This window comes from Erithacus rubecula (genome assembly GCF_903797595.1).
Source record: "Erithacus rubecula genome assembly, contig: scaffold_88_arrow_ctg1, whole genome shotgun sequence".
Taxonomy (NCBI): Eukaryota; Metazoa; Chordata; class Aves; order Passeriformes; family Muscicapidae; genus Erithacus; species Erithacus rubecula.
The window spans coordinates 345,150-368,593 of record NW_027635446.1 but is presented as its reverse complement, the minus strand read 5'-3'; the positions used below and the strand labels follow the sequence as shown (position 1 = coordinate 368,593).

The 23,444-nt window shown below is 58.3% G+C and overlaps 2 protein-coding genes across 3 annotated transcripts; one reads left to right on the top strand and one right to left on the bottom strand.

The window, feature by feature from the left end:
- Positions 1 to 5,523: 5,523 nt before the first annotated feature.
- LOC306816766 (antigen peptide transporter 2-like) lies at positions 5,524 to 12,898 on the bottom strand (the record flags this gene model as incomplete). 2 transcript variants are annotated; one of them, XM_079333197.1, is made up of 12 exons in its annotated part: positions 12,837 to 12,898; positions 12,074 to 12,602; positions 11,434 to 11,542; positions 11,226 to 11,356; positions 10,484 to 10,689; positions 9,411 to 9,608; positions 8,782 to 8,910; positions 8,404 to 8,592; positions 8,160 to 8,333; positions 7,198 to 7,357; positions 6,486 to 6,613; positions 5,524 to 5,763 (listed from the first exon to the last, which is right to left on the bottom strand). In XM_079333197.1, the coding sequence occupies exons 2-12, from the start codon at positions 12,573 to 12,575 to the stop codon at positions 5,524 to 5,526; spliced, it is 2,166 nt and encodes a 721-aa protein (XP_079189323.1). In that variant the 5' UTR covers positions 12,576 to 12,602; positions 12,837 to 12,898. The 2 variants fall into 2 exon arrangements, with proteins under 2 accessions (XP_079189323.1, XP_079189324.1); XM_079333198.1 differs by having other exon boundaries at positions 12,827 to 12,850.
- Positions 12,899 to 13,323: 425 nt separating this feature from the next.
- LOC306816787 (antigen peptide transporter 1-like) lies at positions 13,324 to 21,617 on the top strand (the record flags this gene model as incomplete). The annotated part of the gene is made up of 12 exons (XM_079333249.1): positions 13,324 to 13,478; positions 13,824 to 13,926; positions 14,011 to 14,353; positions 14,573 to 14,770; positions 15,443 to 15,571; positions 15,871 to 16,077; positions 16,423 to 16,596; positions 17,042 to 17,201; positions 17,785 to 17,921; positions 18,358 to 18,578; positions 21,274 to 21,329; positions 21,376 to 21,617. Exons 1-12 carry the CDS (start codon positions 13,382 to 13,384, stop codon positions 21,615 to 21,617), a joined length of 2,067 nt encoding a protein of 688 aa, XP_079189375.1. The 5' UTR covers positions 13,324 to 13,381.
- Between the last annotated feature and the right edge of the window lie 1,827 nt (positions 21,618 to 23,444).

Genomic DNA, 23,444 nt, shown 5'->3' with positions numbered 1-23,444 from the left:
ATCCTCCAACCTGCCTTCAGATATCAGCCAAAAGATGGTTTTAAAGAAATTAAAACTGCAGCACCTTGGTGCAGTCCTGATGGTACTTTAACAGCTGCTAGGATTAAAAGAAGTCTGCTCATCAGGGATATGAAAATCAGCAGGGGGGAACACAGGAAATATGTTTTATTTTGTGGTTGTAAACAGTGTTTTGTAGCTGCAAAGTACAGAAGCTTTTACAAAAAAATGAGTTGTGCTAAAGCAGAAATATCCAGTGCCTGAGGAAACCACTAAATTCACTGTTTTACAGATAACACAAAGCCAGGCAGGGTAAATGGGATAATCTACTTCAATTTTCCAAAGAATATTCTGACTTCAATACTGCTGCCCCTCAATAGAATATTCAGAGCCAGTTCCACAGGGACACTTAAGTGTTTAAATCTTACTCTAATTAAAACTCAGGCTTCACAGGCACTTCAAAGAAAGAAAAAACAGCAATAACAACAAACAACATTACAATATTTTAATTATTAAAGATTTGTCTCCAGGCATAATCACTAAATCACAAATATCTCTTCTAAGTGATTCAGCTTTAAGCAGGAGATAGAAAACATTATTCCCTTTTGACTACTTCCTCTAGCTTGAAATATCTGCTGAATAATGCTTTAGGCACTATTTGACAATTTGAATTAACAAATTCAAAGACCCCAAGAAATAAGATATGCATAGTTGATACTTAGCTGACCTCTTCATGTACTTCAGAGAAAGGCTTCACTTGCTGTGAAAATATATCTGAAATATCAAGAGATTTTTGATCAATGTATTTCTAAAAAAAAAAAGTAACAGTGAAACTATTTAACATCGTTATAAAACTGTAAGACTACTCCAAAAAAATTAAAACTCGACAATGTAAAAAAAATGTAAAGAATGTGCACAGCTGATATTTTAGTCTTACCTAAATCAGTGATTTCTTCACGGTTGGACACATCGAATGGCAATTTAAAATCATCATCTGAGCACTTGTTAAAACCCTGCACAAATTTAAAAATCAGTTTCTTATGGGTAGATTTGTAAAGAAGGATAAAATCCAGGGAAAAAAAAGAAAAAAACAAACCCTACAGATTATGTGAAAATAATTTTTTTCATTAAGATATCAGCTGCCTACAATTTCAAAGCCCAAGGTTTTGGTGATGGCTTTGGAACTTGCTTGCTTTTACTTCACCGTGGTTTATGGAACTGTTGGTTTTTCGCAGTTTGCTTTATTATTATAATTTTTGACTGTGGCCAAAGGGGAAGCTTTCAATGCAGGGAACTCTGCAGCTCCTGCCTGTCTGTGCACTGGTGCATGGTAAAAAACCCAAGAAGTTCAATTACTTTTTTGAAGACCAGTAGTTGACATTTCTTTTTTGCTTTACTTCCAAGGGCAGTTCAAAACCATATCTGATTATGTTTCAGCATGAAAATACCCTTTTACAAGGTTTTTAAGTCACTGAAGTTTGTCCTCTAAACAGAGTAACTCATCTGCTGTCAGAATATCCCGTTTGAGTCTCAACTTATTTCCTAAGGAGATTCGACATGCAAAAATAACTTGTTGAATTCCCATAACTCAGTGCGGGGACAGAATTTTCACAGCACACTTGATCTGATGAGAGCAAGATATCAACGCTAGTGAAGTATCTGAGGGGGGGTGGGGAAGCGTCCCCAGCGCCTCACCTGGGATCTGCCCACAGGCCATTGCCCAGCGCTCAGGCGCGGCGGAATGAACAATTTAAACCGGCTTTCCTTCTCCATGGCGGCAACAAAAGGATGGGCAGGCGGCTCCCAGCGCCGCAGCTCTGAGCGGGCGCTGAGGGCGGGAGGGAGCTGAGGGCGGTTACGGCACCGAGGGCGGTTATGGCACTGAGGGCTGTTACGGCACTGAGGGCGGTGAGGGCTCTTATGGCACTGAAGGCGGTTATGGCACGGAGGACGGTTATGGCACTGAGGGCGAGCACTGAGGGCAGTTATGGCACTGAGGGCGCTGAGGGCGATTATGGCACTGAGGGCACTGAGGGCGGTTATGGCACTGAGGGCGGTTATGGCACTGAGGGCGCTGAGGGCGGTTATGGCACTGAGGGCGGTTATGGTGCTGAGGGCGGTTATGGCACTGAGGGCAGTTATGGCGGTTATGGCGCTGAGGGCGGTTATGGCGCTGAGGGCGGTTATGGCGCTGAGGGCGGTTATGGCACCGAGGGCGGTTATGGCACTCAGGGCGGTTATGGCACTGAGGGCGGTTATGGCACTCAGGGCGGGCAGTCGGGCGGGAGCTGCCGCCCCTCAGCGCCAGGTGGAGGCGCCGCCTGGCGGGAGCTGCTGCCGCGCAGGCGCAGTCGGGCGGGAGCCGCGGCCCCTCAGATATGGCGCCGCCGGAGGGAGCGCAGGCCGCGGGGTGTTGGCGAGGTCTCGGGGCTTCCTTGTCGCCCGTAGAGCTCTCGAGGCTGCCCGAGGGGCCGGGATGTCGCCGCGGTCGCCAGCCAAAGGTCACAAAGGGACCTTGGCCGTCGCTGGGGAAGCCGGAGAGGTCTGAGGGGAAAGGGGGGTGTCCCATCTGTACAGGGAATAAGTGGGGGGAGCCCCGTCCTCCTGTGACCTCCCGTGTTGTAAATCGCTTCCCCATGTGAAAAACGAGGTTCGCTTTCCTGAGAGATTTTAAGGAGTTCAATAAGAGGCAGTAAGAGACAAAGAATAAAGCAAAAGGTTATAATGGCCAGGTTTATTTTAACATTTGCAAAAAGCCAATAATATAATGCGTACTTGTAACATCTATATAATCTGATACCTATATAACCTTAATCGCAGCTTTTTTATACCTATATAACCTGATATAAAATATAATGTAATGGCTACTATATAGTTAAGCAGTTTCTTAATGCTAAATAGGCAAAAAAGAAGAAAAAACTCAGCAGGTGGATCCCCACAGTTCTGGTCTTCCCTCTATGCTCATATTTAATTAAGGAACACTTCAGTCAGAAACTCTGGATATTGTATGTGCTGCAGGCAGAAAAACTAGAAAAATGCTTTCTTTGTTATTTAATTTCAATCTTTTCACTTTGACAGCACTCATGAAACTGCTCAGATTAACTGCCTGAGACCTGGGGAGCTGAGGAAATCAGATATATATTTTTCAGAATCTCTTCTGTGTCTAACTCTGAAATTTCATGTTAGGTGTTAATAAATTCTCTTCACAGGGGATTCAGAAAAAACAATTTCTTCCCAGCTGGAGAATCAAGGACAACCAGTGTCCAAAAAGCAGAAACAACAGTGAGGGAAAGGGAGCTGTGCTTGGATAACTGACCCCAAGATTTGGATGAACCAAAACTTACAAAAATGTGAAAACTCCTGACCAGGATCCATCTTGGATTTGATTTGGATGTAACCTTGGCCAGGCTCTTGCACTGCCCAAGGTGCAGCCTTGAAAATGGATTGAAATATAAATACAATAATCAAATACCTATTTTATTCCTTTTGCTCTGTCTGGTCTCTTTTCCAGGTCAACCTTTCCAGGCTGCAGGTCCTGCAGAGTGCAGAGAGGTGGAGCTGGAAGGTGAGAATGGAGGGATTAGGTGGGCATGGGGTGGAATTAATAGTGGGGATGCAGCAGGATTAGAGGTAGGATTGAAGTGGAATTAGGGTAGAGATTAGGGTGGGAGTTCAGCTGTTTTTAGGGTGGGATTAGGGTGGAGGAGAAGTGAAATGGGCTGAGATTAGGATCAAATTGGAGTGGAATTAGGGTTGGGTGTGGAAAGGATTTGGGGATGGGATTAGGGTGAGATTGTGGTGTGGGTGGGCTGATTTTAGGGGTGGGATCAGGGTGAGATTGTGGTGTGGGTGGGCTGATTTTAGGGGTGGGATTAGAGTGAGATTGTGGTGTGGGTGGGCTGATTTTAGGGGTGGGATTAGATGAGAGCTGGAGTAGAGGGGACAAGATTAGGGTGAGATTAGAATGGTGATGGGGCTGGTTGCATGGGATGTGATTTAAAATGGACAAGGGTGGAATTGGGGCAGGATCAAGGCAGGGTTTGGGTGGGATTGGGGTAGGATTAGGATTAAGAGTCCTTTGGTCCTTACTTGGTGCTGATTGTAGCAGGGATTTCATCATCCATCCATTGGATGTTATCCCAACCAAGCAGGCAGTTCAATTCCCACAAACAGATTCACTACTCTGTGTATGCTTAGAAATAGAAATTATATTTTTATAGCAAAGTTACTTTGACATTATACACACAGCATCCATTTTAATATTTGCAAAAAGTTTAGAGGAATGATGAAGCTGTGGGTCTTCTGGTTGCACTGAGAGATAAAGAAATAATGGGAAGGATTCCACTGATTTATGAATGGAAAAAAAGATATTTGCCTTTACAAACAAACTGTTTGCTTTATTATACACACTAGTAAAGAATTGTTATTCCTATTCTCTTTTTTTTTCTTTTTTTTTGCCTGAGAATCCCTTAATTTCAAAATTATAATAATAATTTGGAGGGAAGGGGTTGACATTTTCCATTTCTTCCTCAGCAGACCCCTGAGAAGAGACAGAGAAACCAATTGCTTGATCTCAGGTACAGAGCAGGATCTGTGTGGGATTCCAGAAGGAATACAGGGCAGGATTCCACATCAGGGCATGATTCCAGATTGGGATCAGAATTCTAAAGTGTATCTGGGCTGGATTCCAGAGCAGGATGATTGGAGTGGGATTCCAGAACAGGATTGGGGGGATTGAAGGAGCAGGATTGGGGCACAATGGATACAGCAGGATCTGGTGGGATTCCAGAATAGTTCTTGCTCTCTATAGAGTCAGATCCAGTCCATGGGATGGGGACAGAGACAGGGTGACACCAACTCTTACTCTCATCCTGAATGATCCCTGGTGCCAGGTCTAACCCCTTCCCTCTCCCTGCACAAAGCCACAAATTGCTGCTCCCACCCATCACTCCCTTCCCAACAGATTAACTTCCTGCTTTCCCATGTTTTAAACACAATAATTACAGTCATTCCAAACAATTAAATACAAAATTAATAATTTTAATTCTGGTGTGATAATACCCTGGTTTGGGCAATAAATCCCAGTTTCCTCCTCCAGTGCTTAGCAGTTCCTCTCTGGGAGCCATGAATAGAAAAGGGGACATAGGGAACTGGGATGGGGATAGGGAGGGGACACTGGGAAAGGACTGGGGACACCAGGAGCTTGGAGTGAGCACAGCAATGACACCCACACCTGGATCTACCCCCTGGGATTTATTTCCCACTCTGCACCCACATCCAGGAGGAGACATGGGGAGCAGGGATCACAGGGTGGGGCTTGGATACAGGTGATCTGTGCATGGGGGACTCATGGGGGACACAGGGAAGGATCCAGGGGACACAGCCAGGGAATGGGCAGAGCTGGGGGACACAGGGAGCTGGGATGCAGAGAGCATGAGGATAAGGGATTCACAGGACACTAACTGGGGACACCAGGAGCTGGCTGGTGACACCAGGAATGGGGGCACTGGGGCTGATTATTCCCATTTACTCCCTGCCGGGTGCAGCCGCCTTCTCGCTGCCCATCCCGGGGGTGCCAGCGCTGCCCGCCCCGAGGAGCAGGCGGGCGTAGGCGCCGCGGCGCTGCCGCAGCTCGGCCGGTGTCCCGCTCTCGGCCACGGCGCCGCGCTCCAGCACCACCAGGCGCTCAGCGGCGTCCAGAACGCGCCCGCGGTGCGACACGACCAGCACGGTCTGTGCCAGCCCGGCGCGCACCCAGCGCTGTGCCTGCGGCCAGAGAAGCCTCATCCCATCCCGTCCAACTCAGCCCTGCACAGTCCCACCTGATCCCGCCCCACTGTGCCGTTCCTCAGTCCCGCCCTAACCCCGTCATCCTTTTCTTACCATCCCACCTCCCTGTTCTCCATCCCATCCCCATGCCCACTGTCTCATCCTGTTCACACTATCCCATCTCGCTGTTCCATCCCACCAGCCCAACCCTTCCCAACACATTCCATCTCTCTGTCTTCTTTCCAGCACTCACATCCCATCCCAACTCATCCCATGGATCCCATCCCATCCCATGGATCCCATCCCATCCCAACCCAACCCAAACCATCTCAACCCAGCCCAACCCAACGCATCTCATCCCATCCATCCCATCCCATCTCAACCCAGCCCAATCCAACCCATCTCAACCCAACCCATCTCAACCCAACCCAACTCATCCCATCCCATCCCATCCATCTCATCTCTCTGTCTTCATCCATTCTACTTTCCTGCCATCCTACACTCCCAGTCCCATTCCTATCCTACCATCCTGTCCTATTTCTACACCTTATTGAGCCACACCACCCATCCAACCCCCCATCTTCACCCTATCATTCCCACTCCACCCCATTATCCCCCATCCCTCCAGCCCCCATCCCACCCTTCCACTCTCATACCATCCCACCCCATTTCCACCAATTGCACCCCTATCCCACCCCCCTCCACCCCACCCCACTCACCGCCCCCTCGTCTCCATCATCCAGAGCCTCATCGAGGATGAGCAGGGTCGGCCGCCGGAGCAGAGCCCGGGCCAGGGCCAGGCGGCGCCGCTGCCCCGCTGCCAGCCGCCCCCCACGCTCGCCCACCTCTGGGGGAACCCATGGATCAGGGGGATCTGAGCTCAAGGATCCCCACCACACCCCCAACCTCTGGGAGCAACCCATGGATCAGTGGGATCTGACCTCAAGGATCCCCACCACACCCCCAACCTCTGGGGGAACCCATGGATCAGTGGGATCCAGCCCTGGGGCTCCCCCTCTTCTCCCCACACCCCCCACGCTCCCCCACCTCTGGGAGCAACCCATCAGTGGGATCTGAGCTCAAGGATCCCCCCACACCCTGTGCTCTCCCACCTCTGGGGGAATAACCCATGGCATCAGTGGGATCTGAGCTCAAGGACCCCCCACGCTCCCCCACCTCTGGGAGCAACCCATGGATCAGTGAGACCCAGGCTTGGGGCTCCCCCTCTTCTCCCTACACCCTGTGCTTCCCCACCTCTGTGGGGGGCAACCCATGGCATCAGTGGGATCTGACCTCAAGGACCCCCCCACACCCACCATGCTCCCCCATCTCTGCCAGAGGATCTTTGGGATCAGGGGCTGCCCCATCCTCCCAGCTCTCACACCCCAGGATGAAGCCCCAGGATACCCCTGGTGTTCTCCCAGCTCTCACCAGTGTCCCAGCCTTGCTCCAGCCCCTGGATGAAGTCCATGGCTCCAGCAGCAGTGGCAGCCTCCTGCAGCTCTGACTCTGTGCAGTGCTCCAGCCCCAGCACGATGTTCTCACGGATTGTTCCAGAAAACAGGATGGGATCCTGCTCCACTAGCACCACCTGCCCCAGCCCCAAAACCTGTGATGCTGTCCAGGCTCTTGGTGTCCCCATCCTTGTTCCATGATCTCATCTCTCCTTGATGTCCCCATAGTCTCCATCCCTCCTCCCAATGTCCCCATCCCTCTTCCCAGTGTCCCGATCCCTGTCATCACCATTCCATTTCCCAGTGCTCCCATCCCATTTTTCCATTTTCCCCTGAAGAACAATTCTTTCTGAGCTCGGTGAAGGAAGGAATTGTAAAAGAAAAGGGGGCGGGGGGGCCCTTTGGAGCTCTTTTTCCCAAAATTTGTCCTAAACTTGGACAGGTGTCCCCATCTGCCATCCCAGTGTACCCATTCCTGTCATCACCATTCCATTTCCCAGTGCTCCCATCCCATTTCCTGTTGTCACCATCCTATTCCTGGTGTGCCCATCCCTCTTCCCAGTGTCCCCATCCCATTTCTTCTGCGCCCATCCCTCTTTTCAGTGTCCCCATCCCTGCCATCACCATTCCATTTCCCAGTGCCACCATCTCATTTCCTGTTGTCCCCATCCCATTCCTGGTGTGTCCATCCCTCTTCCCAGTGTCCCCATCCCTGCTCCTGGTGTCCCCATCTACCTTCCCAGTGTCCCCTTCCCTGTCATCACCATTCCATTTCCCAGTGCTCCCATCCCATTTCCTGTTATCCCCATCCCATTCCTGCTGTGCCCATCCCTCTTCTCAGTGTCCCCATCCCTGCTCCTGATGTCCCCACCCATTCCTCCCTGCTCCCAGCTCTGTTTCAGTGTCCCCACTGTCCCCACCCCATCCCCAGTGTCCCACCTTGCGGTGCAGGTACTGGTGTTCATACTCTGGCAGTGGGATCCCATCCAGCAGCACCTTCCCCCTGCCAGGATCCCTCACCCTCCCCAGCAGTGCCACAGCCGTGCTCTTCCCGCTGCCATTGGGCCCCGCCAGCGCCGTCACCTCCCTGGGACGCACCTCAAAGGTCACATCCTGTGGGATGGGGACAGGTGATGCCAGAATTCCCACCCCTGGGAAAAACCCCAGGTTCCCCCAGACCCACCTTCAGCACAGGGTGCTCTGGGTTCCCAGGATATGTGAAGGAGACTTTCTGAAAAGTGACGTGGCCCTGAAGCTCAGGGGGCTTCCGTGTCCCCCCGATGTCCCTGGTGGGTTTCTGATCCAGGTATTCCCAGATCTTCTGTCCAGCAGCTGCATTGGTCAGGAATTCATTGAAGCCGTAGAGCAGCACCTGGGGAGAAGGAAGGGGATGGCATGGGGATGGGCAGGAGCATGGATGGACAGACAGACATGTGGATTCCATGGTCACAAATTCATTGAAACCATAGAGCAGCACCTGGGGAGAAGGAAGAGGATGGCACAGGGATGGGCAGGAACATGGATGGATGGACAGACAGACATGTGGATTCCATGGGATCACCTGGACATGACTGCCAACTGTGTCCTGGTACAGCAGGAAGGTGACAAGGACCCCAGGAGTGATGTGTCCATCACGGAGCTGCTGGTGGCTCCGGAACAGCACCAGGACCCGGATGGTCAGGTGGAGCATCTGTGGGTGGCAACAGGGATACTGGTGTCCCCATTCTGCTCCTAGTGTCCCCATTCTGCTCCTGGTGTCCTCATTCCAGTCCTGGGGTCCCCATCTCACCCCTGATGTTCCCATCCTTTGTCCCAGTGTCCCCACTCTGCTTCTAATGTCACCGTTCTCATTCCTGGCATGCCCATTCCTGATCCCAATGTCCCTGTTCTGATGTCCCCATTCCTGGTGTCCCCATTCTGCTCTCAGTGCCCTCATCTCAGCTGCTGGTTTCCCATTCCTGATCCCAATGTCCCTGTTCTGATGTCCCCATTGCTGGTGTCCCCATTCTGCTCTCAGTGCCCTCATCTCAGCTGCTGGTTTCCCATTCCTGATCCCAATGTCCCTGTTCTGATGTCCCCATTCCTGGTGTTCCCATTCTGCTCTCAGTGCCCTCATCTCAGCTGCTGGTTTCCCATTCCTGATCCCAGTGTCTCCATTCCCTGGCATCCCCATTTCCAGTTCCCCCTGACCCTGTTGATGAGAGTGAAGAATGCCAGCTCCAGCTCTATCTGCTCCTTCAGCCTCAGCTCCTTGGCCAGGTTGTGGCTGTGTTGCTCCTCCTCCTCCTCCTCTGCCGAAAAGATCCGGATGGTCTCGATGGCGGCGACGGATTCCTGCACGCCCGAGGCCGTCCGGGCAGATGCTTCCAGCATGGATTGCTGAAGTGCCTGTGGCAGCATTGGAGGCTCTCCAGCTGTCCCAGGTCACCTTCCTGGCCCATCATCCACGCCCTGTCCTCAGCATTCCCATCCCACCACACCCACTGCATCCCCACTTTTGCATTCCCACCGTCCCACACCCTTCTCCCACCCATTCTATCAGTCCTAATCCCACCATCCCCATCCCCACTGTCTCATCCCTGTTCCTACCATTCTCATTCCCAGCATCCCATTCCTCTGGTCTTCATCCCCACTCCCATCCCCCTGGGCCAAATCCAGTCACACCATCCCAACCCATCTCCCTATTTTATCCCATACCATTCCATCCCATCCCACCCCACCTGTCCAATCTGTCCCTTCCCCACCATCCCACTTTATCCCATCCCATCCCATCCCATCCCATCCCATCCCATCCCATCCCATCCCATCCCATCCCATCCCATCCCATCCCATCCCATCCCATCCCATCCCACTCCACCTGTCCTTTCCCCACCTTCCCACCTTATCCCATCCTTCTCTTCCATTCCATCCTCATGTCAGCATTCCCACCATCCCGTTCGCTTTGTCCTCATCCCCACTCCTATGTCCCTGGGTCAAATCCAGTCACACCATCCCATCCCATCCCATCCCATCCCATCCCATCCCATCCCATCCCACTATTCTCATCTCCACCATTCCATTCCTTCCCCATACCAGCACTCCCACCATCCCATTCCCTTGATCTCTGTCCCCTCTCATCCCACTATTCCCATCTCCATCATCTTCCTTCCCACTCTCCATCAACCCCATTCCATCCCCACCATCCATTCCCCTGGCCCCCATCCCAACTCTGTCATTCCCACCTGGGTGTCCCCCTCCCCCTCTTTCCCTCCCCTATTCCTGACCCGTTTCCGGGCGCTCTGGATACGGTGGGTGGTGATTTCAAGTGGCACCTCCAGCAGTGCCAGCAGTGCCAGGCCTGGTGCCAGCCCCACCATGAACACCCCAACCACCAGGGCCATCCCCAGGCTTCGCAGCAGATGGTTGGCTCCAGTGGGTGCTGCTGAGCACACCTGAGGCACCTCGGTGGAAAATCGAGCCAGGAGCTCAGCTGCAGGGTGGGAAAAGAGATTGGGATTGTGGTGGGTGGGGACAGGATGGAAATGATGTGATGGGGACCAGTGGGATGGTGGAATGGGATGGGACAGTGGAGATGAGATGGTGGGAATGGAGATGGTGAGATGGGGATGATGGGATGAAGCTGGGGACATGCAATGGGATGGAGAATAATGGGGATGGGAAATAATGGATAGAATGGGGAAGTGGGATTGGGACAGGATGAAACTTTGGGGTAGAATGAAGCCAGTAAGATGGGATGGGATGGGATGGGATGGGATGGGATGGGATGGGATGGGATGGGATGGGATGGGATGGGATGGGATGGGATGGGATGGGATGGGATGGGATGGGATGGGATGGGATGGGATGGGATGGGATGGGATGGGATGGGATAACAGACCGATAGGACAGCATGGGATAGGGGCTGGGATTGGATGCTAGGATGGGGACTCTGGTGACAGGATAGTTGGGATGGCATGGACAGGTGGGATGGGTCAGGTGGGCTGCAGCTGGACCGTGCCCTGTTACCTGCTGGCCTTCCCTGGAAGAAATCCAAGTCTTGGTGCACCAGGTGGGAAAAGAGCCGGAGGCTCAGCCTCTGACGGAGACGTGCTTTCAGCAGCAGGAAGAAGCACCCACGGCACCCAGAAAACAGCACACTGGGGGGACACGGGGACATGGTGACATCAGGGATGTTGGGGACATGAGGACAGGCCCAGGGAATGCTGCAACCCACCTGGTGGCTCCAGCAGCTGCCACCATGCCAGCAGCTCCGGCGGTGAGTCCGTCCCCAGTGCCGATGGCATCCAGCACCTTCCCGGTGACGTAGGGTCCCAGTGTCTCCCCTGGGGGTCACCAAGCCTGTGTCACCATGGGTGTGACCACTGACACGGGGACCCTGCCTTGTGAGGGGCAGCACCCAATCTGGGCAGTGGGGATCTAAGTTTGGGAAGGCACAACACGATTTGGGCGGGATATAAAGGGGCAGATTAGAGGGGTCAGGAGCCAATATTGGGGGTTTAGTGCCAAATTTAGGGGGTCAGTACCAATTTTAGGAGTCAGAAACTAAACATGGGAGATCAGGACCCAAGGCCTTGGAGGTCAACATTCATTTTTGGGCATCAGACACTGAGTTTGAGGGTCAACACCCAATTTTGGGGGTCAACACTTCAGTTTGCAGGGTCAGAACCCAATTTAGAGAGTCAGGACTCAATTTTGGCAGGGTCAGCACCCAGCTGAAGGTGTCACCTCCCAGTTTATGGAGGTCACCACCCAATTTTAGGCTGGTCATCACCTATTTAAGCACTCAACACTCAATTTTTAGGGGCCAGCGTTCCAATTTGGGGCTGCAGAACCCAAATTTGGGCGTCACCCACCAATGGCCGCCAGCACGAGGCAGAGGACGGCAGCTCCGAGGACGTTCCGCTCCTCCCAGGTCAGTGCCAGAGCGCGCCAGACGGTGCCAGGAGCCTTGGGGACATCGCCGGGGGTCTCAGGGACACCGCCAGGGACCGGGGGAGCGGCCCAGGCCAGCTGGGCGAGTGCGGCAGCTGCGTGGGCGACCCCGAGCCAGGCGGGCGGGGCGGCCGCCAAGAGCCCCGGGCCGGCTCCGGGCAGGCCCAGGAGGGAGCGCAGGGTCCCGAAGGCTGCGGGGGTGGCGGCGACAGTCAGGGCGGCCGCGGTGGCCCCGGGGGGACGGCGAGGGGCGAGTAGCCAGGTGGCCACGACCAGGACGGGCAGGCGAAGGGCGGCTTCGAGCCATAAGCCCGCCACGCCCAGCGGAGCCAGCGGCGGTACCAGCGGCACCAGTAACACCAGTGCCAGGGCATCGGCCACCAGCAGGAGGCCGGGCAGGAGAGCAGCGGGTGGCAGCGCCATGGCGGGACCAGTACAGACCAGTGCTCCCTGTGTGGGAAGGATCAACAGGCTGAGAACTTACCAGTTAAAACCAATGAGCACTGGGGTGCTCCCCTGTCCACACCAGTGCTCCCAGTCTAGACGAGGGTGCTACCAGTCTTGTGCCCTGAGCCACACCAGTGCTCCCAGTTCAGCTCGGAGCGCTCCCCAGTCCACAAAAGGCACTTCCCAGTCCAGCCCTCTCAGCTCCCCAGTCCACACGGGGCACTCACCAGTGCCCACCACTGCTCCCGGTTCAGCTCTCCGGTAGCTCCCAGAAAGATCCGTTAAGATTTCGCTTTCGAGTCCCCGCTCTGCCCCGCCTGTCCCGCCCTCTCCACGCACACACCACGCCCAGACCACGCCCACTTCCCCGCCCAGACCCCGCCCCCCGCCTGCATCGCCCCCTCCGACCCGCAACCCGCTCCGGCTCCGTCTACCTGACAACCGATGACGTCACATACATGCCGACCAATCAGCGGCGCTTATTCCGGGTCTGTGGGCGTGTCAGTTCCAGGGGATTCCCGCCGGTTCCGCTCCGCCCCCCGCGCGCCGTTTTCGGCTTTCCGGGAAATCGCGGCGCCTCCGGGAGCGGACCGGGCGCGATCGGGGAGGCACCAGGGCCATGAAGGGTCCGGACTAGGACACACCGGGAGCAGGAACGGGGCCCGCACGGAGCCTCCGGGACCCTCCGGAACCAACCGCCAGAAGAACCGGGAGCCAGCAGAACTCACCAGGACCCAGCAGGACTCACCAGGACCAGAGCAGGACGCACCCCCTGCCCCGCGATGTTTTCTCCCCAGATCCGACGGCTCCTGGCCCTGCTGGCCCCCGAGCGCGGGCGCTGGGCGCTGGTGGGGGGGCTGATGTCGGCTTCTGCCCTCGGTACGAGGGGACCCCGACCTGGGGAGGGCAGGACCCCTTGGAGGGGCTTCGGGATCTGATTTGGAGGGTTTGGACATAACTGTGGGGGGGGCAGGACACGATGGGGGGTTGCAAGGCCAATTTGAGGGGTCAGAACCCAATTTGGGGGGAGGCAGGATCTGATTTGAGGGAGGTCAGAAACCAATTTGTGCATCGGGACCCAATTTAGAGGCAGCGAGCGCACAATTTGGGGGATCAGAATCCAATTTTGGGACTCAACACACAGTTTTGGGCGCCAGGATCCTGTTTTCAGGCTTCAGTCCCCAATTTAGGGGGAACCCCCACTTAAACACTGTGTCCCCGCAGGTGAGGTGGCCGCCCCGTACTTCACGGGCCGCGTCACTGACCGGGTGACAAAGGAGGACGCGACAGCGGCCGTGTGGCCCCTTGTGCTGGTGGGGCTGGGCAGGTGGGTGCCCCCGGAGCCGCGGGGACACGCCGAGGTGGCGGTGAGGCGGCGGTGACCCGCGGCCTGACCCCGCTGTCCCCGCAGTGCCATCGCCGAGCTGGCCTGTGACTGCAGCGCAGCGGTGGCGCTGACGCGGGCGCGGGAGCGGCTGCAGCGACGGGCGGTGGCCGCGGTGCTGCGCGGGGACGTGCCCGGGCCCGGGGGTCTCCTGGGGGACACGCCGGGCGCGGTGGCCGAGCGGGTGACAGGGGACGCCAGGGCGGCGCACGCGGCGCTGGCCGATGTGGTGCCGTTGCTGTGGGGGGTGACACGGGCAGTGTCGCTGCTGGCCACGGTGGCCTGGCTGTCCCCTCTGCTCGGTCTGCTCACGCTCCTGGCACTGCCGCTCTTCCTGCTGCTGCCGCGCGCCGTCGGAGCCATCCAGCGGGTACTGAGGGGACATGGGGTGTGAGGGGCCCTTGGGGACACCTCTCTGTCCCCAGTGTCACCTCCCTGAGCCCCTTGTCACCTCCCTGCACCTTGAGTTCACTCCAAACCCTTCCTGTCCCCTTCCTGTGCCTGTTGTCACTTCCCCACGCCCACTGTCACCTCCTCCTGTCCCCCCAGCCCCCATCCCCATGGTGACCCCCTGTCCCTGTGTCCCCAGGACCTGGCCCGGCAGGTGCGGGTGGCAGAGGCCAGCACCGCTGCAGTGGCCCTGGAGTCCCTGGGGGCCATGGGGACCGTCCGAGCCTTTGGGCACGAGGCCGGTGTCACCTCGTGGGTCCGGCAGCGCCTGGCCCAGCAGCACCAGCTGGAGAGGAGAGAGGCCCTGGCCTATGCAGCTGGGTGCTGGGCCAGTGGGGTATGGGGACACTGGGGACACGGGGCGATGAGGAACAGTGGCTTCGGAATGGAACATGTGGTGGCACAGGGCTGGGGACAAGGCACGTGGTGGCAGCGGGCTGGGAGACATGGGAATGTGATGGTGGAATGGGGACACAGGGTTGTGGTGGTGTTGGAATAGGGGACACAGGAATGTCATGGTATTGGAATAGGGGACAGGGATGTGATGGTGTTGGAATAGGGGATGTGGGGATGTGGTGGTGTTGGAATGGGGGACACAGGGATGTGATGGTGTTGGAATGGGGGACAGGGATGTGATGGTGTTGGAATAGGGGACACAGGGATGTGGCAGCAGGAGTCACATTGGGTATGGTGGCAGGGGGATGAAGACATGGGGATACAGGGACAGGAGATACAGTGACGGGGGCTGGGGAACACAAAGTAGCAAAGGGCCAGGGGACACAGGACATGGTGGCAGGACATGAGGAGCAGCAGTGTGGGGCCAGGGGATGTGGAAACATGGTGGCATGGGGCAGAGGGGCATGAGAATGAGTGCCCTGGGGGAGGGGGCATGGTGGCATGGGGCAGAGGGGCATGAGAATGGGTGGCCTGGGGGAGGGGGCATGGTGGCATGGGGCTGGGTGACACAGTGACATGAAGCTGGGCTGACAGCCTGTGTCTGTATCTCCAGTTCCCTGCCCTGGCTCTGAAGCTGGCAGTGCTCATCTTGGGTGGATACTTGGTGACTGCAGGGACTGTCACCCCTGGGGAGCTGGTGGCCATCCTCATGTGCCAGCTACACTTCACCAAGGCTGTGGAGGTGATGAAAGTGTCCCCTGCTTGTCCCCAGTGTCTTCTCTCCTGTCCTCACTCCCATTCCCTGTGTCCCATGTCCCCCCACCACGTCCCCATGTCCCCACATGCTGGCAGTGATGTCCCCATACTCTCTTGGCCACGTTCCCATCCCTATCTCCTGTGTCCCCAGCCCCTCCCTGTTGTGCACCCTGCATGTCCTCAAGTTCTGTCACTTATGTCCCACTGTGCACTTGCCCCGTGTCACCTCATGTCTCCCTGTGTCCTCCTCATGTCCCTGTGTCCCCAATGTCCCCATGTCCCCAGATGGTGCTCTTGTACCTCCCATTCCTGGCCAAGGCTGTTGGCTCCTCTGAGACACTCCTGGAGCTGCTGGAGCAGGCCAGGACGGTGGCACCAGCAGGGCCACTGTCACCTGTCGCCCCCCGGGGCCAGGAGACCACATGGACTCCAGGCCTGTGCCTCAAGGATGTCTGGATGTCATACCCTGGGCAGCCCGAGCCAGTCCTCAAGGTGATGGTGGCAGAGGGGCAGGGGGACACATGGGGTATGGTGAATGTGGGGGAACATGGGACACAGAGGGACAAGGGGATATTGGAGACATGGGGACACATGGGGAGGATGTGGGGAAACATGGGACATGGGGGGGGGATATAGGACAGGGGCACAAGGGGATACTGGGGATATTGGGGACACGTGGGGACAAGGGGATATTGGAGATATGGGGGACAAGGGGATATTGGGGACATGGGGGACAAGGGGACATGGGGGACAAGGGGATACTGGAGATATGAGGGGACAAGTGATTCTGGGGTCCCGCGGTCACCGGAGGGGTCGGTGCCATCTCTGTTCCGCCAGGGGGTGTCGCTGTCGCTGCGCCCCGGGGAGGTGGTGGCCGTGCTGGCGCCCCCTGGCGGCGGGAAGAGCTCGCTGGCGGCGGCGGCGCTGGGGCTGCGCCCCCTGGCGGGCGGGGCGGTGCTGCTGGACGGGATTCCCCTGAGTCCCCGCTCGGACCCTGCTCTGCGACAGCAGGTGACACCCGCGGGCCACCCTGCGTCACCATCCACCCCTGTCACCAAACCTCTGTGGCCACCTTGTTGTCCCCCCCAGCTCCTCACAGCCATCCCTGGTCCTCAACAGGTCCCCACTGCTGTCCCCAGGTCATTCCTGTGCCCCTGCTGCCACCCCGAGGTCACCAGTGGGTGCCTCAGTGCCACCCCTGGGTCCCCAATTCCACTCCTCTGTCACAAGTGGGTTACCATGGCTACCCCCGGCTCAGCCATTGTCCCAACAGCCATGACCCCCGTGTCACCCTGTGTCCTCAACACGCCCCCACTGCCACCTCCAGGTCCCTCTTGTGTTCCCAGCATTTCTTCACAGCCACCCCTTTGTCATCCAGCCTCACCACGGCCCTGTCACTACCCCATGTCCTGTCCTTGTCCCTGCTCAGTCCCTGCATGGTGCCCTGTCCCCACAGGTGGCCGGTGTCCCGCAGTGCCCGTCCCTCTTCTCTCGCTCCCTCAGCGCCAACATCACTCTGGGCTGGGGACACAAGGAGGGGACCCAGGTGGTGGCAGCAGCACAGAGGGTGGGGGTGCACACCTGGGCCAAACAGCTGCCACGTGGCTACGACACAGGTACAGCAAGTGTCCCCATGGTCCCCCTGTAGTGTCCCCAGTGTGTGCCAAAGGTGCCTTACAAGTGTCCCAGCAATGTGTCCAAGGTGTCCCCTTGGTCTCCCCAGTGTGTCCCTGTTGTGACCCCATGATGTTCCCGTGATGTCACATCACTATCCCCACAGTCTCCCCACCTGTTCCCTGACTGTCCCCATGCCATCCCCTCCATGTCCTGTCTGTGTCCTCACTGTCCCCTTGCTGTCCTGTCTCTGTTCTCCCTGTGCACCCCAGAGCTGGGTGTGCAGGGGGTGTAGCTTCCTAACATGTCCCAGTGTCTCCCCTTGGTGTCCCAAATCTGTCTCCACCATGTCACTTCAGTGTCCCCATGCTGTCACCACAGTGTCCTGTTGTCCCCTCGCTGTCCACCCTCAATTCCCCACGGTGTCCCCTCTGTCCCCTCCCTGTCCCCGGGTGCACAGTGGGTGTGGCTCCCCAATATGTCCCTGTGATATCCCCACGGTGTCACCTCACCGTCCCTGTGATGTCCCCATGGTGTCCCCTCGCTGTCCCTGTGGTGTCCCCACGGTGTCCCCTCTGTCCCCAGAGGTGGGCCCACGGGGGATGCAGCTGTCAGGGGGACAGGCCCAGGGGGTGGCACTGGCCCGGGCGCTGCTCAGGACCCCCCGGGTGCTGGTGCTGGATGAGCCCACGCGGGCACTGGACCCCGTGATCCGACTGCAGGTAGGTCACAGCCTTGTGCCTGTGTCCCATGGCCCATCCCCCAGGTCCCCCGGGTCCCCTTGTCCTCTGGGTCCTCACTCCTTGTGTCCCCTGGGTCCCCAGTCCCCATGTCCCCTTGGTTGCTGCCCCTCATGTCACCTAGGGTCTCCTAGGTCACCAAATTCCCTGGGTCCCTTTGGTATCCCCTAGGTCCCTTCCTTGGCCCTTGGGTCCCCACTCCCCATGTCCTTTGTGTCCCCAATCCTTGTGTCCCCTACATGCCCCAGGTCCCCTCTGTTCCCACTCCCTGTGTCCCCTTGGTTGCTGCCCCCCATGTCCCCTGGGGTGCCCTGGGTCCCCAAATCCCCTGGCCCCCATGTCCCCACTCCCCGGGTCCTTGGCTGTGCTTCCCCCCGTGTCCCCGCTGTGTCCCCCCGTGTCCCCCGTGTCCCCGCAGGTGGAGCAGGAGCTGCTGCGTCCGGGCGGTGCCGGCCCGGGGGAGGGGCCGGCGGTGCTGCTGGTCACAGGGCGACTGGCACTGGCCCAAAAGGCTCCCAGGGTGGCCCTGCTGGAGGGGGGGCGGCTGCGGGAGCTGCGGAGCCCTGAGGAGCTCAGGAGCCTCCCGTGGGGGACAGCGGGGGACACTGGGGATGGGGAGGGGGACACCGGGCAGGGACAGTGAGAACAGGGGTGAGGGGCAGCGGAGAATGGGGACACCGTGGGGGAGGGGGTGTGACAGTGAGCGGGTCAATCGATATTCAGATCTGTGTATCAATAAATCGATAAGCCAAGCAATAAACGCGTCGGGAGGGGGAGGGGCCGGGACCCCCCCCCCCCCGCTGGGCCCCGCGGCCCCTCCCCCTCCATGAGCTCATCGTGTTGATGGAGAAAATTCCTTGGCAGGGGCGGTGGGCACGGGGGGGACACGGGGGGGGGACATCGGGACACGGGGTGCCCCCCCACTCTGCCCCTTCCCCGCCGCCTTTTGAGGGGTCCCAGGAGCCCCCCCCGCTGTTGTTGTTGCTGCCGGGTCAGAGTCACGGCCACGCCCAGACTGGGAGCACTGGGAGGGGTTGTGCTGGGACACTGGGATGAGCTGTACTGGTGTTACTGGGAGCCCTGGGTCAGTCTGTGCCGCATTGCTGGTGTTACTGGGAGCATTTGGACAGACTGGGAGGACTGGGATGGGCTGTGCCATGTTACTGGTGTCACTGGGAACATCAGGGTGGGTTACTGGGAGTCATGGGTTAGGCTTACTGGGGTTTTTGGGGTTACCGGTGTCACTGGAATGGGCCATGCTGGTGTTACTGGGAGGACTGGGGTGCACTGTGCCACATTACTGGTGTCACTGGGAGCATTGGGGCAGGCTATACTGGTGTTACTGGGATCACTGGGACCGACTATACTGGGATGGGCTTTCCCATGTTACTGGTGTCTCTGGGATGGGCCATACTAGTGGTACTGGTAGTCATGGGTCATTCTGTGCCATTTTACTGGGCTTACTGGGAGCTAGAGGGTAGGAGTTACTGGTGCTCCTGGGAGCACTGGGATGAACTGTGTGGTATTACTGGTGCTCCTGGAAGCACTGGGATGAACTGGGCAGTGCTCTTGGGAGCACTGGGAGGAGGTGTCCTGTGTTACTGGTGTTACTGGTGGGACTGGGATGAGGTATAGGACAGGTCCTGTGCTACTGGGAGCACTGGGATGTGCTGTGCCAGTGTTAGTGGTGTCACTGGGAGCACTGGGATGTGTTGTGCAAGTGTTACTGGTGTCACTGGGAGCACTGGGATGTGCTGTGCTGGTGTCACTGGTATCACTGGTGTCACTGGTGTCACTGGGATGTGCTGCACTGGGGCTCTCATGAGCCGGGGTCAGTCTGAGGCGCATTACTGGTGTCACTGGGAGCACTGGGGCGTGCTGTACTGGTGTTACTGGTGTCACTGGGACGTGCTGCACTGGGGCTCTCATGAGCCGGGCTCAGTCTGAGGCGCATCACTGGTGTCACTGGTGTCACTGGGATGTGCTGTGCTGGTGTCACTAGTGTCACTGGTGTCACTGGGATGTGCTGTGCCAGTGTTAGTAGTGTCACTGGTGTCATTGGTGTCACTGGGATGTGCTGTGCTGGTGTCACTGGTGTCACTGGTGTCACTGGGATGGCTGCACTGGGGCTCTCATGAGCCGGGCTCAGTCTGAGGTGCGTCACTGGTGTCACTGGTGTCACTGGTGTCACTGGTGTCACTGGGACGTGCTGCACTGCGGCTCTCATGAGCCGGGCTCAGTCTGAGGCGTGTTACTGGTGTCACTGGTGTCACTGGTGTCACTGGTGTCACTGGGATGTGCTGTGCTGGTGTCACTGGTGTCACTGGGATGGCTGCACTGGGGCTCTCATGAGCCGGGCTCAGTCAGTTACTGGTGGCCCAGGCCCCGCCCCCGGCCCCGCCCCCCTCGGGCCGCCCCGCCCGACCCAGAGCGCGAACGCAGCGGGACCGGCCGGAGGTTCTGGGGGGACTGGGGGGGACTGGGGGGTCGCTGGGGGGGCGCAGGGGCGACACTGGGATGTGACTGGGCGGGGCTTGGGAGAACTGGGCAGGATTGGGGGCACGGAGAGAACTGGGGCAAACTGGGGGGAATTGGAGGCACTGGGAGGGACTGGGGAGGATTGGGAGAACTGAGAGGGACTGGAAGGGACTGGGAGGGACTGGGAGGGACTGTGGGAATGGGGGGGACTGGGGGAACTGGGGGAGACTGGAGGAATTGGGGTGCACTGGGGGGAACAGGCGACACTCTCAGCTCTGGGGGAACTGTGGGGTTTGGGGTACTTGGAGGGACTGGGAGGGGTCACTGGTGGTTACTGGAGAGTCGCTGGGGTTACTGGGAGGTGCTGTGGGTTGCGGTGTCTGTCTGTCTCCAGGAATGTCCCCACAGGTGTCCCTCATGTCGCCACGGGTCTCCCTGTGCCCCCCCGGTGTGTGTCCCTGTGTTCTTCAGGTGTCCCCAGAGATGTTCCCATGTCCCCTACTGGTGTCCATGTGTCCCCGGGAATGTCCCCTGGGTGTCCCCCGGATGTCTCTCTCTCCCCTCTGTGTCACCGTGGGTGTCCCCAAGATGTCCCTGTCCCCCCATGGGTGGTCCCTGTGCTTCACGCGTGTCCTTTGTGTAACCCCAGGGTGACTCCACATCCTCCCCGTGGCTTGGACATCCCCACAGCTGTCCCTATGTTATTTATTGTCCCCATGTGTGTCCCCACATCCTCGTGATATGTGCCTGTGTGCCCTAGCTGTCCCCATAGGTGTCCCTGTGTCCCCCCGTGGGTGCCCCACGGCTGTCCCCGTGTTTTCCCGTGGTCAATCCCCATGTCCCCGTTTTCCCCCAGGACGATGCCGGTGACGCTGGAACTGCGGCTCCTCCTGCTGGCACTGGCGCTGCGGGGTGCTGGCAGTGTCCCCCTCAGTGTCCCCCTCAGTGTCCCCCTCAGTGTCCCCTGCCACGTCTCCCCCCGAGCCACCCGAGACGTGCGGGACAGCGCTGGCCGATGTGCTGCGGCGGCTGCAGGAGCTCGAGGGACACGCGCAGGCGCTGAGGGGACACTGCGGGGACACGGGGGGACCCCAGGCCGGCACAGGTGACAGCGGGCAAGGAGGAGAGCACGGGGGGCGGCAGGGGGACACGGGGGGCAGGGGAGTCAAAGGGACAGGGAGGGGACATGGCAGAATCTAGGCTGGGACAGGTAACAGAGAGCAGTGACATGGAGGGGACACGGAAGGGGACAGTGAAGGACGGGGGAGACATAGAGAAACACTGGGGGGTCATTGGGGGGACACTGGGTGGTCATTGGGAGGGTCACTGGGGTGGTCATTGGAGGGTCATTGGGGGTCACTGGGGTGGTCATTGGGATTCGCTGGGCTGGTCATTGGGGGGATCACTGGAGGAGTCTTGGGGGTGTCACTGGGGGTCCCGCCCGTGTCCCGTGTCCCCCAAGCCGGTCGGTGCAGCTCTGTGCGCCCCCTGCCGGCGGGGGCTGTGCCTGCCCCGCCCCCTCGGGCGAGGCCCCGCCCCCTGCCCCGCCCCCCCCGTGTCCCCCGGCTGCAGTGACCAGGGCCGGTGCGAGCGCGGGCGCTGCCGCTGCTTCCCGGGCTCCAGCGGCCCCGACTGTGCCACCCCCGCCTGTGCTCCGGGCTGGGGCGGGACCCGCTGCGACATCGGTGCGTCCCAACGCCCCCCAGTGCTCCCAGCACCTCCCATCGCCCCCAGCTCAGTGTGTACCCCAGGGTGGGAGGGGACACTGCGGTGACATCGGGGGCTCCCCAGTGCTCCCGGTGCCCCCCAGTGACACCAATGCCCCCTCCTCCCCTCCCATACTGGGGGGACCCTACTCTGACACCAGTGCGTACCCAGCTGTTCCCAGTGCCCTTCAGAGTTCCTCCAGTGCTCCCATCCCAGTGCTCCCAGTACACCCCCACTTCTCTCCCCATCCATGAGGGGCTCTCGTGCCACCTCAGTGTGTCCCCAAGTGTCCCTATGTGCCACTCCCAGTGCCCTCTAGTGCCTCCCAGTGCCCCCATCCCATTGTGTCCCCAGTGTGTCCCTGGCACATCCTAGGGTGTTCCCAGGGTGTCCCCACCCCCTAGATGCCACATCCCAGGGTGTCACTGTGGTGTCCCCCATCCCATGGGTGTCCCCTAATGTCCCCATGGTGTCCCTGCGCTGTCCCCTCAGAGGTGCCCTGGGTGACACCACGGCTGGCCTCCCGCACCCCGACATCCCTGTGCATCACCTGGCCCCAGCCCCTCACTCCTCCTGATGGCCACCGGGTGACACTTGTCCCCCTGTGAGTGGGGACACAGGGGACATGGGGGTGGGGGCGTGAGGATGGGGCAGGGACAGAGGGAAACAGGGACATGGAAGGGGCAAGCCCCCAGTGCCACCCGTATGGTCACAAAAGGATGACCCCAATATGTCCCCAAATCATTGCCACGTGTCCCCATGCTGTTCTCAGTGGAATCCCCTATGTGTCCCAAACATGTCCCCCATAAGCTCCCCTCAGTGTGTCCCAAACATGTGCCCAGTGCATCCCCCCAGCACGTCCCCAGTGTGATCCCAATTTGTCCTGTGGTGTCCTCAGCCTGTGTCCCGTGTGTCCCCAGTGTCCCTACGGTGTCTCCACCATGCTCCCAATGTGTTCCCGTGGTGTCCCCAACACGTCCCTAATGAGACATCACACTCTGTCCTCATTGTGTCCCCAACATGTTTCCAATGTGTCCCTAAGTTCCCAACATGTTCCTAAAGTGTCCCCAGTGTGTCCCCAGTGTGTCCCTCTGATGTCCCCATGGTTTCCCCCCCATCCCCTCACACTGTCCCCATCCCCAGGATGACCCTGTGGCCATGATCACACGAACTGCCCAGCTCTGCTGTCACCTTCTCAGTGACAGGGCTGTCCCCAGGCTGCCCCTTCGAGCTGCTGGTCCAAGCCAGGAGGGAGCCACACCTGGGGGCACCCGGGGTCCTGCATCTGCGCACAGGTGGGACACTTGGGGACACCACTGG